The following is a 21334-nucleotide window of genomic DNA, read 5'->3' on the forward strand; positions in this document are numbered from 1 at the left end:
TATTAATTTTTCACCTGCAGATAAGTGATTGTGAACATTTGGGTACATTTGGCTCTTAGGTGTGGGATCCACTAGGAGTGATGTTGCAGTAGTCGCCATTTGCTGGTGCACTGCAAAGTGCCCCACCAGTGGAACCCAATGGGGGTGTTTCCACTCGCAGCGTTGTGCGGTCTGAGGTTTTTCTCAGAGAGAGGATGCATTTTTCATATACGGTAGCCTATGGCTGAAATGCATCTGCTTCTTGAACCAAGCAGATCATAGAGCAGACACTACACTGTCTGCTCCTGCTGGCCGTTCAAGGTTCGGCTCAAGTGGGAACCTGTACAGGGCAGGGTTGTCAAACCAGTCCTACGAGGGCCTCACACATTTTTGACACAGCTCAAATAAATTGATGGGTCTTAATCAGGAAGGGTGTGGTCCATCAGGTAAAACACATTGCTTTCTTTCTCAGTCCATCCTAAACACTGGCATGGATCTGGCCCTCCAGGCCTGTAGTTCGATACCTGTGGTACAGTGCAATTCAGGACATCACCTTAAAAATGTCCTCTCCTCTGGTGTTGCTGCTTTGATGGATTCACAAAAAGCTTTTTTTTTTATATATAAACAAAAAATAAGTCCAAATATATATATTTTTTTTCCCAGAAGGAAAATTAGCTCTTCCTGTTGACAAACGTAGAAACTGCACCCCTACTCACCTAAACATGTCCATTAATGGTACAATACCTTCCTTAGAAGTGATCATCTAGATTTTTAAGATCGAATTGTACAGAAAACCACACAGTGCAGAGAAAATCCAAGTTCGATTGGAATAAAGAATTTTGTCAATCGGAATGTTGGATTTTACGATCATATCTGAAGGGAGAAAGTGACCAAATTGATCTGTTTAGGGGAAAAATTATTAATTACCCTCCAATTACTTACGATTCCACAAATCTGATGGAATGATTGCATCTGAGGAAAATATTGTACAATTGATGGGCACCTTAAATAGAAACTCCAACCAAGAATTGAACTTTATCCCAATCAGTAGCTGATACCCCTTTTACATGAGAAATCTATTCCTTTTCACAAACAGACCATCAGGGGGCGCTGTATGACTGATATTGGGGTGAAACCCCTCCCACAAGACACTCTGAGGACCGTGGTACTCCTGGCAGTTTCCTGTCTGTGAACCTTGTTGCATTGTGGGAAATAGCTGTTTACAGCTGTTTCCAACTGCCAAAAAGGCATGCAGCAGCTACATCACCTGCCAACAGTAAAATTGTCACCATGTAATGTCAGAATGTAAATCAGGGATTTAAAAGATTTTACAATGGGCAAACACTGACTAAATCATCTACACATAATTATTGTAAAAATGAAGCACTTGTTTATTACATTATTTTCACTGGAGTTCCTCTTTAAGGCTCACAGATTTCGGAATAAACCCAATTGCGTAGAAAAATTTTGAAAATGCTGATCTGTGCTTCAGCTGCATCCTTTAGGGACACAGTGAGGACATAGGAAGATCATTCACTCCTTCCTTGTTTTTATTCCCTCATCTCCTCCCTGCTCTTAGCCGAAGCAGTGAACAGAAGCCATTGCTATGCCTGCAGACAGCTATAAATCAATGAGCTTACACAAACAGGTCAGATGGGCATAATTATTAGGTCACCATAATTAGATCACCATAATTATTTTGTCACTGGATTTCCAAGACCAGCATATGTATACTATACATTACATGCTTAAACACTGTCAAAGGATTTTAGTTTTTGCCTGGTGATGCACTTTCTTGAAGTTAGCAAGTGGGGACGTTGCACTTTTTATCCATTTTCACAATAATGGCAAGTGCCTGGATGTTAGTATAGTCATGCACTTGGAACACACACGTGAGGCTGCAGACTTAGAAGACCCAGTCTGCATTCTGGTTTTGGTCAGTGAATCAGAAGGTCAGGGAATCACACAACAGCCGGGAGACTAGTACCAGAACTGCAGTATGTCAGCAATAGCACCGTCTATATGCCTCTTCCTTCACGCTGGCATTGTAGAAACACTGCAAATGCAAAAGCAATATTGTACATCTATTGATAAAGATATTATAGTTCTCATTTTCCTTCCTTGCCTTGTCTGTCAATATAAAGTCTGCTCCTGTGTCTATCAAGACTTGCGTATAATTCCACCTTCATCATGCTTTTTTTCTCATGCAGAACAATGTCGCATCTGTGGAAGCTGGATCGGATGTGATATTTAAATGGACAGTGGATGACCGGTCATCTTTTACATACTACAACACTGTCTTCAATGTCATGTATCAGTCCGCAGCGGTCTACAAACTGACGGTCAGTCATTTCTTTTCCCATCCTTAGCTTGAAATCCAAAACAGAAGGCTGATTTCTCAGGATCGTTGCACAGAAACCTGACACGAAAGTGCTGCAGTTGCCAAGCCCAACCAATGAGAATATTTATTTCATTCAACATCTCAAACCTGATTTTCTGTCCTGGGCAGCTTCTACAGTTCTTTGCACTTGTCTTGTGAATTTGGCCTCACTGAATTGGATGCTGTTTTTAGTTGTCTTTTTTTTTTTTTAAAGAATATTTGTATTGACATTTTAGTGAAAAACAGTGCCACAAAGACAGTAAACAAGTACAATATAATAATAATACAGTACAAGGTGCAGTCCAAGAAAAAGTGTTGCTCGGTTAGGTGGGATTCTGGGATCCCAGAGGGTCTGGTCCAATGACCTCGCTCCAGAAAATTATAATGTCATCAAATGTGGTAATCATAACATTAATCAGTTAATTCTAGATCATAGTATGAAAGCCACTTGTTCCATGTTTTAGCAATTTTTTTATGGCATTTCCGATTAATATAGACTCTCTTAATGTACACCAAATCTTTATGAACATAAGTTCTCCAGTGGTTTATGCGAGGGGGAATTTTTTTATTCCATTTCAACACTATCATTTTACATGCCTAGGCAACCAACGTTCTGCAAGCTGTCAGTTTGTGGGTTGAAAGAAGGCTTTCCTCTATGCTTCCCAATAGTAAGGCCAATAGGGTGCTATGTGAGTACACTGCCAGAATGTATGGAAAAAATCAGCTCTAACCTGTGAACATCAGCTACATGTTCCCACTAAGGAGGGGTACATTTTAAGTACTTTTGCTGGGGATAAATAGCATCTATGTATAAATTTGAGGCCAATTAGCCTGTCTCGGGATGTGATAGAGACTGTAAAGAAATAGTTAAGTATGACTTCCCACTTTTCCATGGTTAGGTTCGGTATATCGGATTTACACTTTTTAAGGAGATCCTCAGCGATCCCTCGACCCCTTGGGGGGAATAATTGATAAAAGATGGATATAACATGCTCTAAATGTTCTTTAATGATTTCTGTTTCTATAAGATGAGATTGTATTAGCAAAGAACCATCTTTAGGATGGAATTGTGCATATATCTAAAATACATGGAAGGGGGTAAATTGAACTCCTGCTTTAGTGCTAAAAATGATTTGATGCAGCTGTCGTTTGTGATATCTGCTAGTTTAGTAATGCCGTGATCTGCCCAGATTTTAGGGTCTGGAACCGTTAGAAAGTGTGGGAGAGTGTGATTGGCCCAGAGTGGAGTGTATGGAGAGATTTGCCCGGGGTGATACATTAAACCAGTTACTTTTTCCCATATTCTAACTGTGTTAAGCATAGTAGTAGTAGCACGCGGAATGTTTTTACTACCTCTGTATGGGAGACTGGTAAGAGCGTTAAAGGAACCCATGATCTCTGACTCCAAGACAGTGGCGGAGTTTAATGGAGATTGGGCAAACCACCAACGCACTCTTACAAGGTTGGAGGCCCAATAATAGTATTCAAAGTCTGGAAGACCAATACCTCCTTGAGTTTTAATGAGCTGCAAGACTGAAAGTGCAATATGAGGATTTTTTGGATGTTTGATGTTGTCTTTAAATGATTTATCTAGAAATGAAGTAGAACTCCAGACACATCCGTATTTTTGGATGAATTGGAGGAGGGGTACAGCCTGTGATGGGTTTATGATTGTTGACTTTTATTGGCGAGAGATTCTGAGATCACTTCCTGTTCTCAGAAGTAGCTGTTGCTTGGACAAGGACTGAAGGGAATATTCTAATTAGGGACAAAGATGGCATAAAAACCCTACTGATTGTTAAGGTGGCCACTAGCGGTCCAATTTCTAGCGAAAAATCGTTCGAACGATCAGCAATTCTGATGGGACGTTCGCTACACCATCAACGAACCAATCTTTGCTTTCTATCTATCACAACCAACAAGAAAATCCAAATTTTGGCTTGACAAAAATCCGACGACTACTTTTATAATTGTTTGTAATCGATTGCGCCCATCAACTGAGATTATTTACAATCAATCCGATCAGGATTTCTGATCGCTCGAACGATTGTTTGCTAGAAATTGGACCGTTAGTGGCCACCATAGGCCTAACCTACAACTGGAAATAGGGTTTTGTTTTTAATATCACTTTCTGTGTTCCCTATGATTCTTGTTCTGTACGAGAGCTGTTACTGACACTGAAAGGAAGATGAACCCATACAGCAAAAAAATACTTCATGAATTCTATTACTTCCCCAGTGTGTTAACAGCAAAAATACAGTAGAGTCCTGGTTATTTGGAACTAGACTAACCAACCAGTACAAATCGCTGGCAGTACTCACAGTGGTGAGGCCAACTTCTTAGGCTGTTTGTGGGTTCTGCTGTGCTTAAAGACTGAGTTCCACGGCTCCTCCAAGGTCAATATACATTCAGTTACTGTATTTTAACATTTACAGTTAATACAGAGTTCATAGTATGTATATAGGGTGAGGTACAGTACTGTACTGGCTAGGCCTATTTTTAACATTGAGTCTCAAGCAAGGAGAAAGCACACTTATCGGGCATCAGCTGATCCCCGCGGTTGTCAGATAATCAAGACTCTACTGTAGCAGCTTTTTCTGGCATTTTACTGTAATGCTCGTTGTTTAGCTCTGCCTATTTTGTTTTTCTTTTACTTTGTACAGCTGACCGCATCAAACCATGTCAGCAATGCCTCAGTTAGTTACAACGTCACGGTGGAAAAGATGAATCCAATGCGCGGCCTTCAAATCACTCCCATCCCAGACATTGTTACCCAGAATGCTCCATTAGAGATCTCGGCAAGCATATATATTGACTCTGCAGTGGATGCCACATTTCGGTGAGTGCTGCCAACACATTGCTTTCTTTTGTCTTCAATATCTTTATTAAACATTTTGTAGGTACACATACTACACAACACAAGGGTTGCATACATTTTGACCGCCACCCCCTGGTCCCCAGAAAAGAGAAGGCTAAGTAAGCGGAACAAGAAGAGAAGAATCATAGAGGGTCAAATCGCCCTCCGTGTCATGCCAAAATGTAGTAGATAACCATTTTAAAAGCATAATTTTGACACACAGACTTAGATATTACTCAGTCACATTACTGTACTAAGTGTATTTGCAAAGGGCAAAGCTCCATAACAGATAGAGTAAAAGAGAGGTGCTTACTATCAGATGAAGACCCCGACGTCCAGACAGTGCCCCTGCCTGACGCATATTGCAGACTGAATGTCCGTTTCAAACTACAGGACTGGAGACAGATTGTGGCATGACCATGGTGTCTCCCACTGCTGCGCAAACTTGTTTGAGGCCTCCGAACAGCCCCAGCGGCACGGCGCTCAGGAGATGTAGAGGGAATAGAGTTTCATGCAGCCTGACAGCCAATGGGCGGACGCAGTGTGGTAGGAAATTTGCAACCTACCAGACTCTGCATTGCGCCTTTCCTGCACAAGTGCTAAATACGTACTGCGCTGCCTTTATAAACCCATGCCTGCAGCCAGTGGGAACGATGACTGACACAACTGCAGCACAGATGACAGGGAAGATGACTTCAGCAGAACAGGTAAATGATTTACCATGCTGCAGCTACTATGCATGGGGGGTTGGGGGGAGGGGAGAGTGCTGGATTGTGCACCCTGGTGCGCCTTGCACCTGCACTATGGCACACACACACACACTCTGTCCCCACCAGCCGCTCCATAATGCCTACACCGGGCGCCACAGCAGTCACTGTTCCCACAGCTGCAGAACGCACAGCTGCAGAAAACGGAAGCCAGCTGCAAGTCGCACAATGTTACCATGGCAACAATGACACTCTGTGGCACCAGGAACTTCAGGGTTGAGCGGCAGTGAGGACAGTGTGTGTGTTGGCTCTCCCTAAGCCAGTGTGACCCCCTCTACTGTTCCCTGCCATCCTGTACCTTTTCCAGACTCAAACTCATGTTTATCAGCTTCTCTATCTTCACATCCAGCGGCAGGAAGCAATCAGAAAACCCGCCTGCAGTCGCAACAAATTATATACCAGGCGTATGGTGCCTTTCCACAAATCCAGCCCTGCCCACAGTGTGCATGTCTTTCTGTGGCCCAAGTTACATATTTGTTATGCTGACATAAAATGGAACTATAGTCATTATTTCCCCTCTGATCTAACAGATTAGCCACACCATAAGAACTTCTAGGGATAAACACCTGGTAAAATAAGAGGTTACTGAGCGGTTAATAGACTGTGTTTCATTTTGCCTGGGAATCTGCAATTGATCACTGTTTGATCACTGATTGCATTACATAAGACTAAGCAAGCACATAACAGAGTTTCTCTATGTAGGATTCAGAAGCTGTAGTACTAGGGCTAATACTACTAATACTATACGTACTCATGCTTATTTCATCCTGTCACATGCCAGTTGAGATGCACTTTAACCAGAATATAGCATGAAGTGTGTACGGTAGCCTTAAAGCTTTATGAATTTGTCCTTGTGTGTTTCAGATGGCTATTTGGTGATGGCAGACAACTGGAGAGTAGTTATCGGCCTCCATACAACCTATCATTCCTGATTTCTGAACAAGCTTTGCATATGGTGCAAATAGAACATAATATTACTCACACCTACCAAGAATCAGGTAAGAGACATACATGATCACTTCATTCTTCTGGTCCTCAGCCTCTAATACTTTCAGCCATAGACCCTGTACAAACATGCAGCAGATCAGGTGTTTCTGACATTATTGTCAGGTCTGACAAGATTAGCTGCATGCTTGTTTCTGGTGTGATTCAGACACTACTGCAGCCAAATAGATCAGCAGGGCTGCCAGGCAACTGGCATTGTTTAACAGGAAATAAATATGGCAACTTCCATTTTCTTCTCACTTCGGTTTTCCTTCAATAGAGTGATTATGCTAGGGATTAGATTTTGACCTCCTCTTAGAGACAGAGACATGGTTATATAGTCTGTAAAGCACTGCAGAAGACGTCAGGGCTATATGAATAGAAAATAATGATAATCATTGAAGGACTAAGGCTTTTGTCTCTCAGAATCTACTTATATTTTTTTGACCAACCAACAGATCCACAACATGAGTTTAATACCCATCTCAATTTTTGTATTTGCAACTGAGGGTTTGCTCTGTAACCTTCGTTGTGCCCAATGTTTCCTCCATGATGTAGTGCACATGAAATGCAGGGTGACATCAGTGTTTGTCACACTGGGTAAACCCTGTGTTTCCCTACCATCCTCTCCACCAGTAAAAAGTGGATTGAAGCATCAGCGTAGGGATTGAGGTTGACCAGGTGCCATCCAAGTTACAGTGATGAACATCTTGATCATATACCCACCAAATGACACATAGAAAACTACAATCCCAAACCCCAACAAGTTTTAAAAAACATGTTTAACTGACAAAACATTAAAGTTGATTTTTGCACAAAGTACATTTTTTTTTTTTTTTTAAATAAATAAGTGATATGTTTTCTTCATAGAAAATTAGTGATGATAGCTTGTTTGGAGCACCATAGTGCAAAATGTCAGAATCTGTGTTCACACTTTTTGTGGGAATTCCAGCTTTCTGGACTAGGAACTGGACTAGGTCAGAATTGGCACAAAAAAAACGTAAAGCCGAAATTCTTCTGCTCGTCCATATTTTAGACTAGTGTCAGAAAAATAAAAAAAATATGACCGATATGTAATACGGTATTGACATTTGTTGCATGTTTGACTGCCAAATCAAATAATTTCAATGAGATGAGACCACCGTTCTTTAGTGCCAGGAGATACCCAATGAAGTCCAGATAAATATGCTACCCTGACGGCTTTTAAGGTGCATTCTGGGCCATTTCCTGTTTATGCTGAATTTCTGGGATGCTTTTTGAAAGTCCCCCAGACAACAATACTGCTTGTGCTCTGGGGACACGCTCATGTAACTCTGTTGTGGCAATCAATCCCAAGAAATGATTAAAGACATTGCATGCAGTGGTGTTGATCCAGGGATTTTATCTGATTGCCATCTGGAGTCGGGAAGGATTTTTTTCCCCTTTTTGGGCTAATTCCTCCAAGTCTTGTAAGGGTTTTTCACCTTAATCTGGATCAACTGAGATGAATGAAGGTGCAGGCTTTTGTCGTACCTTTAGAAACAAAAAAAGAAAAAGAGAGATCTGACCAGTATATATTGCTTAACTGCAGAATGTTATTTATATTATTCATCACATATAAATAAAAAAAAAGTATGTTATCACCAACCTATTAATGTGGCCAGACTTACAGACTAATGTCAACAATTGTAGCATATAACACTGTGTAGTGATTATCAAAATATTATACATAAATAGCTTTCTGTCTAAAAATTGACTATTACAAACATTGTATAATAACTAATATTGATGGCTACATAGATGAGTAAACACACAGTGGAATGATCAATGGAACACTAGAACTAGTTTTCCTAAGGGTTCCTTTATTTGTATAAAATCAAAGTGATTTGACATTAAAAGTGTAGGGAAGCTAAATGAATGTCTTGTTTCACGATCTTGATGTGAGTGAGTGAATGGGTCACTTAAAATTTCACTATCTTATCAATTGTTTTTATGTTGTATCTCCTGCAGGTTTCTACAATATGACTCTGGTTGTGTTCAACAAATATGAGAACATGTCGCAGGTGATACCTTTGCAAGTTCAGAGCATCTTGACCAACTTGACTATTCAAGTTAAATCTGAAGTATTGGTCAGTAGCCAACCAGTCTTTTTTGAAGTGGTAGCTGAGCCATCTGCTTTTGGAGTCCTCTTCTTTTGGGACTTAGGTGATGGTAATGACCTTAACAGCAGTGACCCAACTGTGAACCATACCTATATTAGATCTGGCGTATACAATGTCAGTGTTCGAGCCATGAATGACGTTTGTGAATTGTGGAGTATGGACATCTTCCAAGTCTATGAAGAGATCACGGGTTTGGTTGTTACTTCTGATGATCCCACTGAAGTTGGTTTACAAACAATCATTAATGCTTCAGTCACGAGTGGAGACTACATCACATGGACCTTTGACATGGGGGATGGCAATTTATTGGAGAGTAATGAGCCTTTTATAAACTACACATACGCCAAAGATGGCAATTACACTGTTAATGTCACTACAAGAAACCCAGTAAACTCTTTGTCCGAAATACTCCAAGTCAAAGTTTATGTCTTACAAATTCTTAAAATAGAACCATCTGCTTGCATAAAGGAAAACCCAAATGTCACCTTAACTGCTGACGTTACAGGAGACTATAAAAATTATAATTTTACTTGGATTTTTGATTCACTAAATTGCACATGGGATCTTGAAAACATCACTATGTCTGGTATTCATTCAGTGACTTATAACTTTTTAAAGAGTGGAATTTTCCCACTTTGCTTAATTGTCTCCAGCCAGGTCAATAAAGCTAACTACTATACCAACATCTGCATAGAACCCGAGATTGTCAATGTTACTCTACTGCCTGCTCTGCAAAATGTTATCTTGGGTAACAAAAGTCACTTTGAAGTGATTGTCTTTCCTCCGTACCAATACAAATACATTTGGGACTTTGGGGCCAATAGCTCAAAAAGAGGTAGTGGAACAGAAATCAGTTTTACTTACAAGGTCCCAGGTGTATATCAAGTCACAGTGTATGTGTTCAATGATGTATCTTCAAACAATGGAACAGCATTGGTAGATGTTCAGGAGCCTGTTGAAACAGTTAAAATTGCATACAATGGAAGCAGGGTTTTAGAAGTAGATCAGCTGTACATATTTGAAGCTATAGGAAGTGGGACAAAAGTTGAGCATCACTGGGATTTTGGAGATGGCTTCACCGACCAACGGCAGTCAGTTGCTCATGTCTACAATAGAACAGGAAACTTCACTATTAGTTTGTATAGCTATAACAGTGTAAGTTCTACCACAACCCATATGAATGTCACAGTCATGACTAGGATTCAGGGGCTGACTATGAATGCAAGCAGAACAGTGGTTCCTTTGAATGGATCGGTGACATTCACGGCATATCTTCAGAAAGGGGATGATGTTCGCTACTCCTGGATATTGTGTGAGTGGTGTTCACCAATACATTGTGATTCCACTACTTCTTACACCTTCAAGTCAATAGGAACATTTAATGTGATAGTGACTGCTTGGAATGAACTGGGTTCCATGCAAGATAGCATAATTATCTATGTCTTGGAAGTAATCGAAGGGCTGCAGATTGTCACAGGTGACTTGGTCAACGATTGCTGTTTCCCGACCAACAAAAGTCTGCCTCTCCAGGCCATGGTCAAAGATGGGACAAACATTTCTTACAGTTGGTTTATAATAAAAAATGACAGTATAGTTCAGAATGGTGCTGGGAAGATCTATCAATTCATAAGTCTGCAGCCAGAAACCTATACCATTGTCCTGAAAGCTGTAAATATGTTGGGGAATGCAAGTGTCAATACGAGTGTAGTGTTTGTGGAAAGTCTTGGTCAAGTTCAGCTCTATGCTTATCCTAACCCAGTTGCTGTCAACACAAACATTAATATTAGTATGAGTCTGAGTAGTGGTTCAGGGGTAATGTACACCTGGTATCTAGAGGAAAATAGGGTTTGGTTCACGTATGAATCCTTTGTTTTTTTTAATTTTTCAAGTCCCAATCCCAAAGAAGTGCTTGCAATTGCCAACAACACGTTAGGTTCAGTCAACGCAACTATCACCATCTTCGTCCAGGAACCAGTTGAAGGCTTAATCATAACAAGCCTTAGCCATAAAACTGATTATGTCCCAACAGAAACGCATGTGGTCCTTACTGGAAGTGTGCAACATGGCACCAATGTGTCCTGGACTTGGAGTGTTCCAGATGGAATCAAAGAAGGAAGGACAGTTGCTGTGCCTTTTAACACCGCAGGATTCTATACAGTCGGATTAAACGCATCCAACAACGTGAGCTGGGAGGTTGCACATAAAAACATTACTGTCCAAGATAGGATAAGTGGTTTAAAATTACTGGTAAGCAAGATGGTGGTGGAACCTGGTGAGAAAGTCACATTTAACATCACCTTGGCGGCTGGCACTGCAGTAACCTATAAGCTCACTATAAATGGAGATTTTTCTATTGTACTTAATAGCACCAGTTACACCTATGAATTCACCAAAATTGGTGGCTATCCTGTGACTGTAGTTGCACACAATGAGGTAAGCGAAGAGCGAGATACTGTCATGATCTCTGTGCTTGAAGCAATACAGAACTTAAAAATTGTAAACTGCTGTGAAGCGGCTTTGCCTGCCCGAGTTGAGAAGAGCTTCAGAGCTGAGGTCACTCATGGCTCATTGGTTGCCTACACATGGCATTTTGATTTGCAGGGCTATCCACCAACCAGCTTGGCAGGCAGGAATGTAACTTATACTCCTTTCGGAGCTGGTCTTTTAAAAATCAACCTGAGTGCCTCAAATGCTCTAGGGAGTCGGAACATCTCCCAAGAGATTAAAATTCAAGAGCTGATTGTTAATGTCACTTTGGTACCCATCAACACCTTTGTCAACAGAACTGCCACATTCAGTGTTTTGCTTTCCATCCCACGGGATGTTCGTTTTGAGTGGACATTTGGAGATTATACCGCTCCTGTGGTGACGTATACAGCAACTGTTAACCATACCTACCTAAGCCCAGGAGACTTTTTAGTCAGAGTCAATGCTTCCAACCTGATTAGCTTTTTGATTGCTGATATGACTGTCACCACCAGGATTCTGGAATGTGAGGAGCCAGAAGTTCAACTGGAGTTACCTACTCAAGTGATCATGAGGAGGTCTCAGAAGAATTATATTGAGGCAGAAATCAATTTGCGTCGGTGTTTCAGCTATCAAACAAAGCATTTGTGGGAGATCTATAAAGCGCCTAACTGCCTCAGCTACCATGACTCCGATAAAGTTCACATTCAGAATATGGATGTGAGTCGACCCCAACTTGTAGTGCCTAAACTTGCCTTGGACATTGGAAACTACTGCTTTGTCTTCTCAGTGACCTTCGGAGACACTCCTCTTTCTAGAAGCAGCTGTGCCAATGTGACCATGATGCCCAGCAGACTGGTGCCTATCATTGATGGTGGATCTTATCGAGTCTGGTCAAGTAACAGAGACTTAATCTTGGATGGTAAAAAATCTTATGACCCAAACCTAGAAGAGGATGAGCAGACTCCACTGGCATATAAATGGTCTTGTACAATCTTCACAAAGGTAAGAGATTATTTTTCCCATATATCATAATTTCTGATTTATTCAAATTTTGTGAACATATTACTTTGTTTTTACCTATCAGTGGGGAGGCACATAATTATGTGTGCAAGTGCAATTTTTTTTGATTTCAGGTAGCTTTCCTTATTCAGAGTGCAATTAAGTTCAACCTATATTTTATACCGACTGAAATCATGGACAAGGAAAAAAAGTCATAATGTCAGGACTGTGGAGTTGGTTCATGAAATGACCACTATTGTGAAAAATTAAAAAAATGAAAATACATATGTACAAAAGTACATTTCTCCCAGATTAAAATGCACTATAAATGATTTGTTTCCTTTGTTCCTCCAGTTGCTTACAGTAAGCAGTAAAAATCTGACAGGTTTTCGACTAATCCATCTCCTCATGTGGAAGGAGTTTTTTTTTTATTTTCAAAAGCACTTACTGTAATGGAGTTGACAGTCCAACCACCAAAATTGTGTGCAAATTACTACGGAGGTTGGCTGGCATCTTTTTGTATATCCTTACCAGATAGTGCTTTTGTATAGAATAAAGGCTATACTAAGAATTCTCCAAGAGGAAAAGGGCTAGTCCAAAACATGTCAGATCTGTCAGACCTTTACTGTGAGTGACTGCAAAATAGGGGAAAAGTAATGTATAATGTATGTACCGCATTGGCTGATAGAACACAGTGTACCAGGTATTTCATCAATGCTATAAAGCTCAATAATTTAAAATCTGTATGAAAATGGGGTCTTATTTGAGAACACATTGCAGGACTAGTGATTAGAAAGCTGCCAAAGATCAATGTTCCCGATCGTAATTTTCATCAATTTTGTAGCCAAAATAGATCGACATTATTGAGCGCACAACCTTTTGCTACATAAAAAAGAAAGTATTTAAATAAAAATAAAAAAAACTGTTAAAGTCAGCTCATCACTAAGAGATAAACTGCCCTGATCCAGAGGCGTATCTAGAAGAGTGCAGGCATGGCTCGTGCCATGGGCGCCACAGCACCAAGGGCACCGTGCCTTCACCTGTGCTACTCTGCCATGCCTCCCAGTCACTCACACCTCAGAGCAGGTTACTGTATTTTTTGGACTTTTCCTCCCCCAGTGTTTACCACAGGCTCTATATTACTTACATACGCCCATGCCCTGACCTACCTGCCCTTATACTCATAGTGCACACACATACATGCATACATACACACACTGTGTTCACTTGTACACTATGAGTACACACAAACTTGCATGTACTGCATGACATATATTTACATGTACTGCATGGCATATATTCTCGTACCAAAACAAATATTTCAAAGTAGTCTCGGGGCATTTTAGAAAGTAATTCAGGAGGTTAGGCCAAGGCTGTAGATACACACACATATAGATCATTTGTATTTATTTGTTTTTATTAACTAAGCACTGGTTCCTATTTAGTGGGAATATGGGAGATTTTATTGTTGTTGTTCTGGTTTTCTTTTTAGTGGGAATATGGGAAATTTTACTGTTGTTCCTGTTTGCTTTTTAGTGGGAATATGGGAAATGTTACTGTTGTTCCTGTTTGCTTTTTAGTGGGAATATGGGAGATTTTTTGTTGTTGTTATAAGCACTTGGAATGATTATAGTACACATTTGATAAAGTATTATTTTAATGAACACTGGCACAATGATCACGCGATGTATTGAATTGAAGCTACGCTGTTTTAATTGAACAAGCTCTCAGAACAACGGTCAGATCGATTAGTGAAGGTGAATTGCATAGGATCTCGCTTGTAGTGTGTAGGCCACTAGTTGATCGACTTTCGGCCACACTAAAGTTGATCACCCAAAAAAGCTGATCGCTTAGTCAAGGGAATCAAAAACGCTAGATGTATGGCTATCTTTATTGATTTAATTCTCATTCTGCTATCCTTTCAGAAGTTGGAGAATACTGTCTGCAATTCTGACGTTATGTCTGAGCTTGGGGAATTGTCCATCCCTGAATCAAAGCTACATCCAGATGTTGAGTACACATTCTTTTTGACTGTCAGCAAGCCCGGAAGAAATGCGGAGTCAACCAATCAAACGGTGCGTAAATGTATGCTGATTTGCGGAAGTTATAACATAGCCAAAATGACAGCCGCAATTTTTAAATTGAAATCGAATGAAAACTCTTTGGTGTAGAACAGCGATTTAGGCATCAAATGAAAGAGGAGAGCACAAGCTACAGAATGGTATGCATCTTTAACCACCTAAGCCCAACTGGACGAGATTTCTCGTCCAGTTGGGCTGCGCGCACTCCCGTGGGTCGCGCGCGCTCCCGCGGGCCCCCCCGTGCGCGCCCCCGCTGCTGCCCGTTAGCCCACCGATCAGTGAAAGGGATTATAAATCCCTTTCGCTGATCGGACCCCCCCCGGAGAAAAGCCGACAGCGTCTCTTCAGACGCTGCGGCTTTTCTGAGCTCTGGGCTCCTTTCTTCTGCCTGGGAGCGAGATCGATCGCTCCCAGGACTTTTTGATTCTGGCCATCTTGTGGCCAAATAGCAAATTGCACCTAAAAAGAAAAAAAATTACAAATAAACATATAAATATATTAAAAAAAAACCCTGTTTACCTCCCACACCAAAAAATACCCACATACAAGTTTACATAAAAAAAAAAAAAAATTACAATAATAAAAAAAAAAAAAAAAACATAAATAGTTACCTAAGGGTCTGAACTTTTTAAATATTCATGTCAAAGGAGTATATCAATATGATTTAATAAATTATGGGCTTCTAAACAGTGATGGACGCAAAACGGAAAAAATGCACCTTTATTTCCAAATAAAATATTGTCGCCATACATTGTGATAGGGACATAATTTTAACGGTGAAATACCCGGGGCATATGGGCAAATACAATACGTGAGTTTTAATTATGGAGGCATGTATTATTTTAAAACTATAATTGCTGAAAACTGAGAAATAATGAATTTTTTCCATTTTTTTCTTATTCTTCCTGTTAAAATGCATTTACAGTAAAGTGGCTCTTAGCAAAATATACCACCCACAGAAAGCCTAATTGGTGGCGGAAAAAACAAGATATAGATCAATTCATTGTGATGAGTAGTGATAAAGTTATTGGCAAATGAATGGGGGGTGAAAGTTGCTCGGATGTAAAAAAATTTCAACCCTTCGGGCTTAGATGTACTTTGCAGTACTGATCAGTCTTAAAGGTATGCCCATGAGAGGTGCTCAGAGTCCTTTTAACATGCAACCAGTGTGATCACTTGTGGGGAAGTATCATCTCCAATCAGTCTTTAGCGTGGTAGTGTGGTGGCTTCTCCCCCCCCCCCCCCCCAAATTTTTTAAATTTTTTAATATTAAAATTATAAAATCTAAACTTTCAAACCCCCAACCAGGGTGAAACCACAAGTTACTAGTAACAAGAGGCACCCAAAGAGTCTAAAATAACTGCTTTAGAAAAAGGTAGGACACCTGTTCAATATTTTTTGACTGTTTTTATTGAAAAGGACAAACAACTTTTGCCCTTTGTCCTTTCCAATAAACAGTCAAAATATACCAAACAGTTGTCATCATTAAAGGGGCACTATGGCGAAAAATTGTAAAATTTAAAATAGGTGCAAACATAAACCAATAAGAAGTAATTTTTTTCCAGAGTAAAATGAGCCAGAAATTACTTTTCTTCTATGTTGCTGTCACTTACAGTGGGCAGTAGAAAGCTGAGAGAAGTGACAGGTTTTGGACTAGCCCATCTCTTCATAGGGGATTCTCAGCAAGGCTTTTATTCTTTATAAAGATATTCCCTAAAAAGGATTTAAACAATGATGCTGGCCAGCTTCCCTGCTCGCTGCACAATTTTTTGGCAGTTGGACAGAGCAGCTGCCATTCACTAAGTGCTTTTGAAAATAAATCATTCCCCGAGAATCCCCTATGAAGAGATGGAATAGTCCAAAACCTGTCACTTCCGTCAGATTTCTACCGCCCACTGTAGGTGACAGCAACATAGGAGAAAAGTAATTTATGGCTCATTTTACTCTGGAAAAAACGTACTTCTTATTTGTATATGTTTGCACATTTTTTCAATTTTACAGTTTTTCGCCATAGCGCCCCTGTAAAGGCAAGCCGACCCCTACCTTCTTTTCAAGCCGTATTTAATTATTTTATAATCTTTGGGCACCTCCAGTTACTAGTCAATTGTCATCTGAAACGTATCCAATTTTGTTGGATCTTTTTGTTTTGTTTTTTTGTAGACATTCCCGCATGCTATTGGGATGCAGTAGGCTGCATTTATGCATCCGATGTCACGCGTGGAAAACTGTCAAATCCAGTTCTATTGGAAACAGGCCCTTAAAGCGTACCAGAGACCAAGATACATACAACATTTATACATACCTGGGGCTTCCTCCAGCCCCATCTGCACAGAGAGCCCCCACGCCGCTGTCCTCAGTCTTCTCTATTGCCAGTATCGGGTCTCATAACTTCACCAGTCGCGGCCAGTCTGAGCATGCGCAGTGAGCCCCCTCCGTCTCTCTCCAGGGGAAAATAGTACTGCGCAGGCACACTGTGCATGCGTACAACTGCCCACAACTGGTGAAAGTTACGGTATAAATCTTGTATGTATCTTCATCTCTGGTTTCCTTTAATCATTAATGCTATTACCTGAATCAGCATGAGTTGCTTTGGTGTTGGCAAACTGCAGATGAAGCATGCTGTGTTTGTTATATTTTTTTATTCATATGGTTTTGTGTTTGAATGAATTCTGTCAACTTATTCATTATTCAGCTTGTCAATTCTCTTATATTATCATTGGAATTATTATTATAATCATAGGTGTTAATTAAAAGGGGCAGTGTGCCCATCGTATCTCTGAAGTGTGTCTCATGTAAGGCTCAATCTGTGTATGAAGTGAGTGCAAGCTCCTACGTCTACCTGGAAGGTTCCTGCACCAACTGCCATGAGGACAATTGGACTGGGGTAAGACAAGATGCATTTAGTATCTTAGTTGAATGGCTGAGATAAAATCGTGTACCTGACAAGTAAAATTCATGTGGGCTGAATTGAAAACTTCAATTGATGTTAGACAACAATTAAATATTTATAAAAAATAGTAATAACATTTGTTTTTTTACTTTTCTTTCCTCTTCACTTTATTTTTGTATCACTTCTATAAGTCTTCTGTGTTGTAGCCTTTTGCTCTGTATAATCTTATCCTGTGACATAATCTTCTGTATTGTCTCATCCTGTTGGTGCATCTTATTTCGGCGCGGTGAGTGGCGAATGATGGCTCTCACCGCTGCCGCTAAACTCCGAGGCAGCGTTAAATACTATTCCCCCTCCAAGTTGTCGCAACTTGGAGGGAGATGTAATTTGGGGTCTGGCAGCCGCCAGAGCCCCGAATTACTGCTACACGACCCACACAGCATAGCAATAATCGCAAATGTGGCTGTGTGAACAGTAGATGGTGGGACATGCACCCCCCGGTCAAATAAACATCAAAAACGATTATATATCAAAATTGTATCAAATTTTATTAATTACTGAAAAAGAGATGAAAAAAGAAAAAAATAATAAAAATAAAAAATGAAAAACTAAAAATAAAAAAATATATCTTATAAAATTACAGGGGATGGCCACCCCGTCACGACAACCACATCAATCACCACAATTGCACTACACTCATACGCCGGCAGCTATGGATTTTGGCAGTTTGTCTAGCAAAAAGAAACAGAGTTTCAGCGACAGCTTGCGTGGTCATGAAGAGTTTTGTTATAAGTAACACAGCGAGACAGAAAGCGAATCAGTCATTTACATGCAGGAGACATATCTAATATTCATCCAGCTCAATCCAGCAATATTGATAAATCAATGATCTCCTTAATAGTCAAGCGATGTTAGTACAGCAGCATGAGATCCAACAAGCAAGAAGCTGGTATGGCAACAATTCATGACAGTTCATACATCCGTGACTAGAACTTGTGGTCAAAAATGCAGTCCCAAAGCCAACTTCACACTGCACATGGCATAGAAGCATGGATTATAGCAGTACATAGCTTGTCTCACCCACTCCCAAAGGCAGGACCTTCACTCCACAGCATGTGATGGCATGAGGTTTCTCCCAGTGCTGCAGGCTGACAGTGTCCAAGGTCATAAGAAGCCAGGTGGGTTCATGGCTGATATCCAGACAGCATCCACATCATCCATCCATGATGTCAGCGTGGGGTGGCGAGTAAAGACCGATGGAGAGGGTCACAGTGGGTGAGTGAGCGGGGTCGGGACGGCGTGGCGTCCCATGCGTGAGGCAGGCAGTTACCCCGACGTTTCGCCGGACTTCCGGCTTTCTCATTGCTGCTATGGGGCGCCCAGTTTTGGCGCTCGGCTCTCAGAGCCGCGTGCCGAAATCAGCTGACATCATTTTCTGTTGTATTGCCTTATCCTGTGACAACATCTTCTGTATAGTCTCATCCTGTGACATCATCTTACTGTTTCATCCTGTGACATCATCATCTTCTGCCTTGTCTCATCCCGTGACATCATCTTCATTTGTATTGTTTCATCTCGTGACATCATCATCTTCTGTATAATCTCATCCTGTGACGTCATCTTCATCTGTATAGTTTCATCCTGTGACATCATCTTCTTCTGTATAGCTGTATCTTGCAATATCATCTTCTGTATTGTCACATTCTGTGACATAATTTTCTGTATAGTCTCATTCAGTGACCTCGTCTTCTGTATAGTCTCATCCTGTAACATCATCTTCTGTATTGTCTCATCCTATGATATCATCTTCTTCTATATTACCTCATCCTGCGACATCATCTTCTTCTTTAATGTCTCATCCTGTGAAATCATCTTTTTGAGTATTGTCTCATCCGGTGATCTCATCATCTTCTGTATAGCCTCTTCCTGTGACATCATCTTCTCTATAGTCTCATCCTGTAACATTTTCTGTATGCTTTTTACTCCTCCTTTTAACACTTTCACATGTAAACTTACCCCTTCTGCTCAAAGGCGCTCCATCGTGCCTTGCGATGTTGTCCCTACTTCCACCTGCGATTGTGTCCCAATCCCTGCAGACAACAGTAATTTTTTATGCATGTATATGCTCCTTTATTTTAGGACAAGTCACATGGTGAGGCTACAGAACAGTAAGAGGATTGTAAATGTTACTCAACTTTAATGGTTGCAAGCAGAGCAAAATGATTGCAAGCAGAACAAAGAGAACCTATTGCTAGATGTGAAGGCACATTGCCTAATCCAATTGTTTTCATTTAGACCGGGCTATAGCCGTATGTCTGCAGGACCTCCTAAGACCCTGTCTGGTGGGAATCAGTAAACTATCTTAAAAAATTTGTCCAATCACGGTTGTTTCACAATGATAATTTGGTGGTCTCTGAATTCCCATCCTCCTTTGTACAGGGACGAGTTATTGCTGCCAACATGTAAAAAACCTGCCTGTGTTGGCTGCTGACTTTTTAATTTGTATAGGTATATACATGTATTATTGCACTTTCAACATAGTTGTGGTCATGTATTTTCTTACAGAGGTGGACCGCTCAAAGCTTCAGTAACAAGACTCTGGTCCTTAATGCCACAACCACCACCACCGGAGACCGGGAGATGAATCTGGTGCTCAGGCAGGGCGTATTGAAGGATGGAGAGGGGTACACGTTCACTCTTCACGTCAGTGGCTCCACAATGGATAGGGAGGGCTTTGCTTCCATCGATCTTCTCCCAAACAGCCCCCCATATGGAGGAAGCTGCAGGATCTTTCCCAATGACACTATTCATGCTTTGACCACACTGGTCCAATTTAACTGCACAGGCAAGTGTGTTTAATACGTCAAACATCGGCCTCAAATACTGATAAATGAAATCAGAAATAAAAATAAACTTATGATATAATGAATTGTGTGTGTAGTACAGCTAAAGGTGGCCATACTGATTCAGTTATTTTAATCGAATTGGAGGAAAATCTGTGCCACCATGTGCATGCCCGACCGACAAGGCCACCAATTTGGGGATGAAAATTGGTCGCATTGCCGATTGCGCACGCTGCAAGATGTTGGGCCGACTTGCTTAATCGGGTGTGCGGCGGTAACTGCATGCAATTTCGTGCCGAAAGTGACAAAACCCCCGGCGCTGTCCCCCCAATGAAAAATGTGCCCAGTGCAAGGTATACATTACCTGTCCGTGGCCTGCGCTTGTCCCTCCGCTACTCTGGGCACACTCCTTGCTCCATATACACACGGCCCACGTGGTTTTCTAGTAAGGGCGTGTGTGTGACGTCACAAGTGCACCTTTAATAGGAAACCACGTGGGGCGCATGTGTATGCAGTGGAGGAATCCCGGAAACCAGCGGGGGACAAACGCAGGCCACGGAAAGGTAATGTATATTTTATACGGGGCACCGAGGGCACATTTTTCTTTAGGGGACAGCAGCGAGGCAGCGGATGCAGGGCACACAAGGCCAATTCCGGATCGATTTCAGATTCCATTAGAGAGAGATCTGTCTCTTGGTCGAATCTGCCCATACATCGCTAGATGTATACACGGACTGGACGTTTACACGGACTGGACGTTTACACGGACTGGAAACGTATGCACCAAAATTGCACAAAAAGTCAAAACGGAGGGAAAAAAAGCAATCAAAAACAAACCGGATCCGTTTCAAACGGATCCGATCTGTCACAGACCTAGTGTGGACCTAGCCTAATAATGTTTCCGGTACAGGAAGTTAATAAACTTCGGTTGTTATCTATACAAA

The 21334-nt window shown here is 41.0% G+C and overlaps 1 protein-coding gene across 4 annotated transcripts in view; it reads left to right on the plus strand.

Moving 5' to 3' along the window:
- PKD1 (polycystin 1, transient receptor potential channel interacting) overlaps positions 1-21334 on the plus strand; it is a 264518-nt gene that overhangs the window by 124244 nt on the left and 118940 nt on the right. For all 4 annotated transcript variants that reach the window (XR_011022701.1, XM_068244337.1, XM_068244339.1 and 1 more), the window contains exons 11-17: positions 2190-2321; positions 5023-5198; positions 6848-6981; positions 8957-12579; positions 14502-14651; positions 17398-17541; positions 20113-20392. Coding sequence is in view for 3 of the 4 variants with exons in the window: in XM_068244337.1 (XP_068100438.1) it covers positions 2190-2321; positions 5023-5198; positions 6848-6981; positions 8957-12579; positions 14502-14651; positions 17398-17541; positions 20113-20392 (4639 nt within the window). In the remaining variant the exon portion in view is untranslated. The remainder of the gene's footprint in view (positions 1-2189; positions 2322-5022; positions 5199-6847; positions 6982-8956; positions 12580-14501; positions 14652-17397; positions 17542-20112; positions 20393-21334) is intronic.

This window comes from Hyperolius riggenbachi, chromosome 7 (assembly GCF_040937935.1).
Source record: "Hyperolius riggenbachi isolate aHypRig1 chromosome 7, aHypRig1.pri, whole genome shotgun sequence".
In the NCBI taxonomy this organism is placed as follows: domain Eukaryota; kingdom Metazoa; phylum Chordata; class Amphibia; order Anura; family Hyperoliidae; genus Hyperolius; species Hyperolius riggenbachi.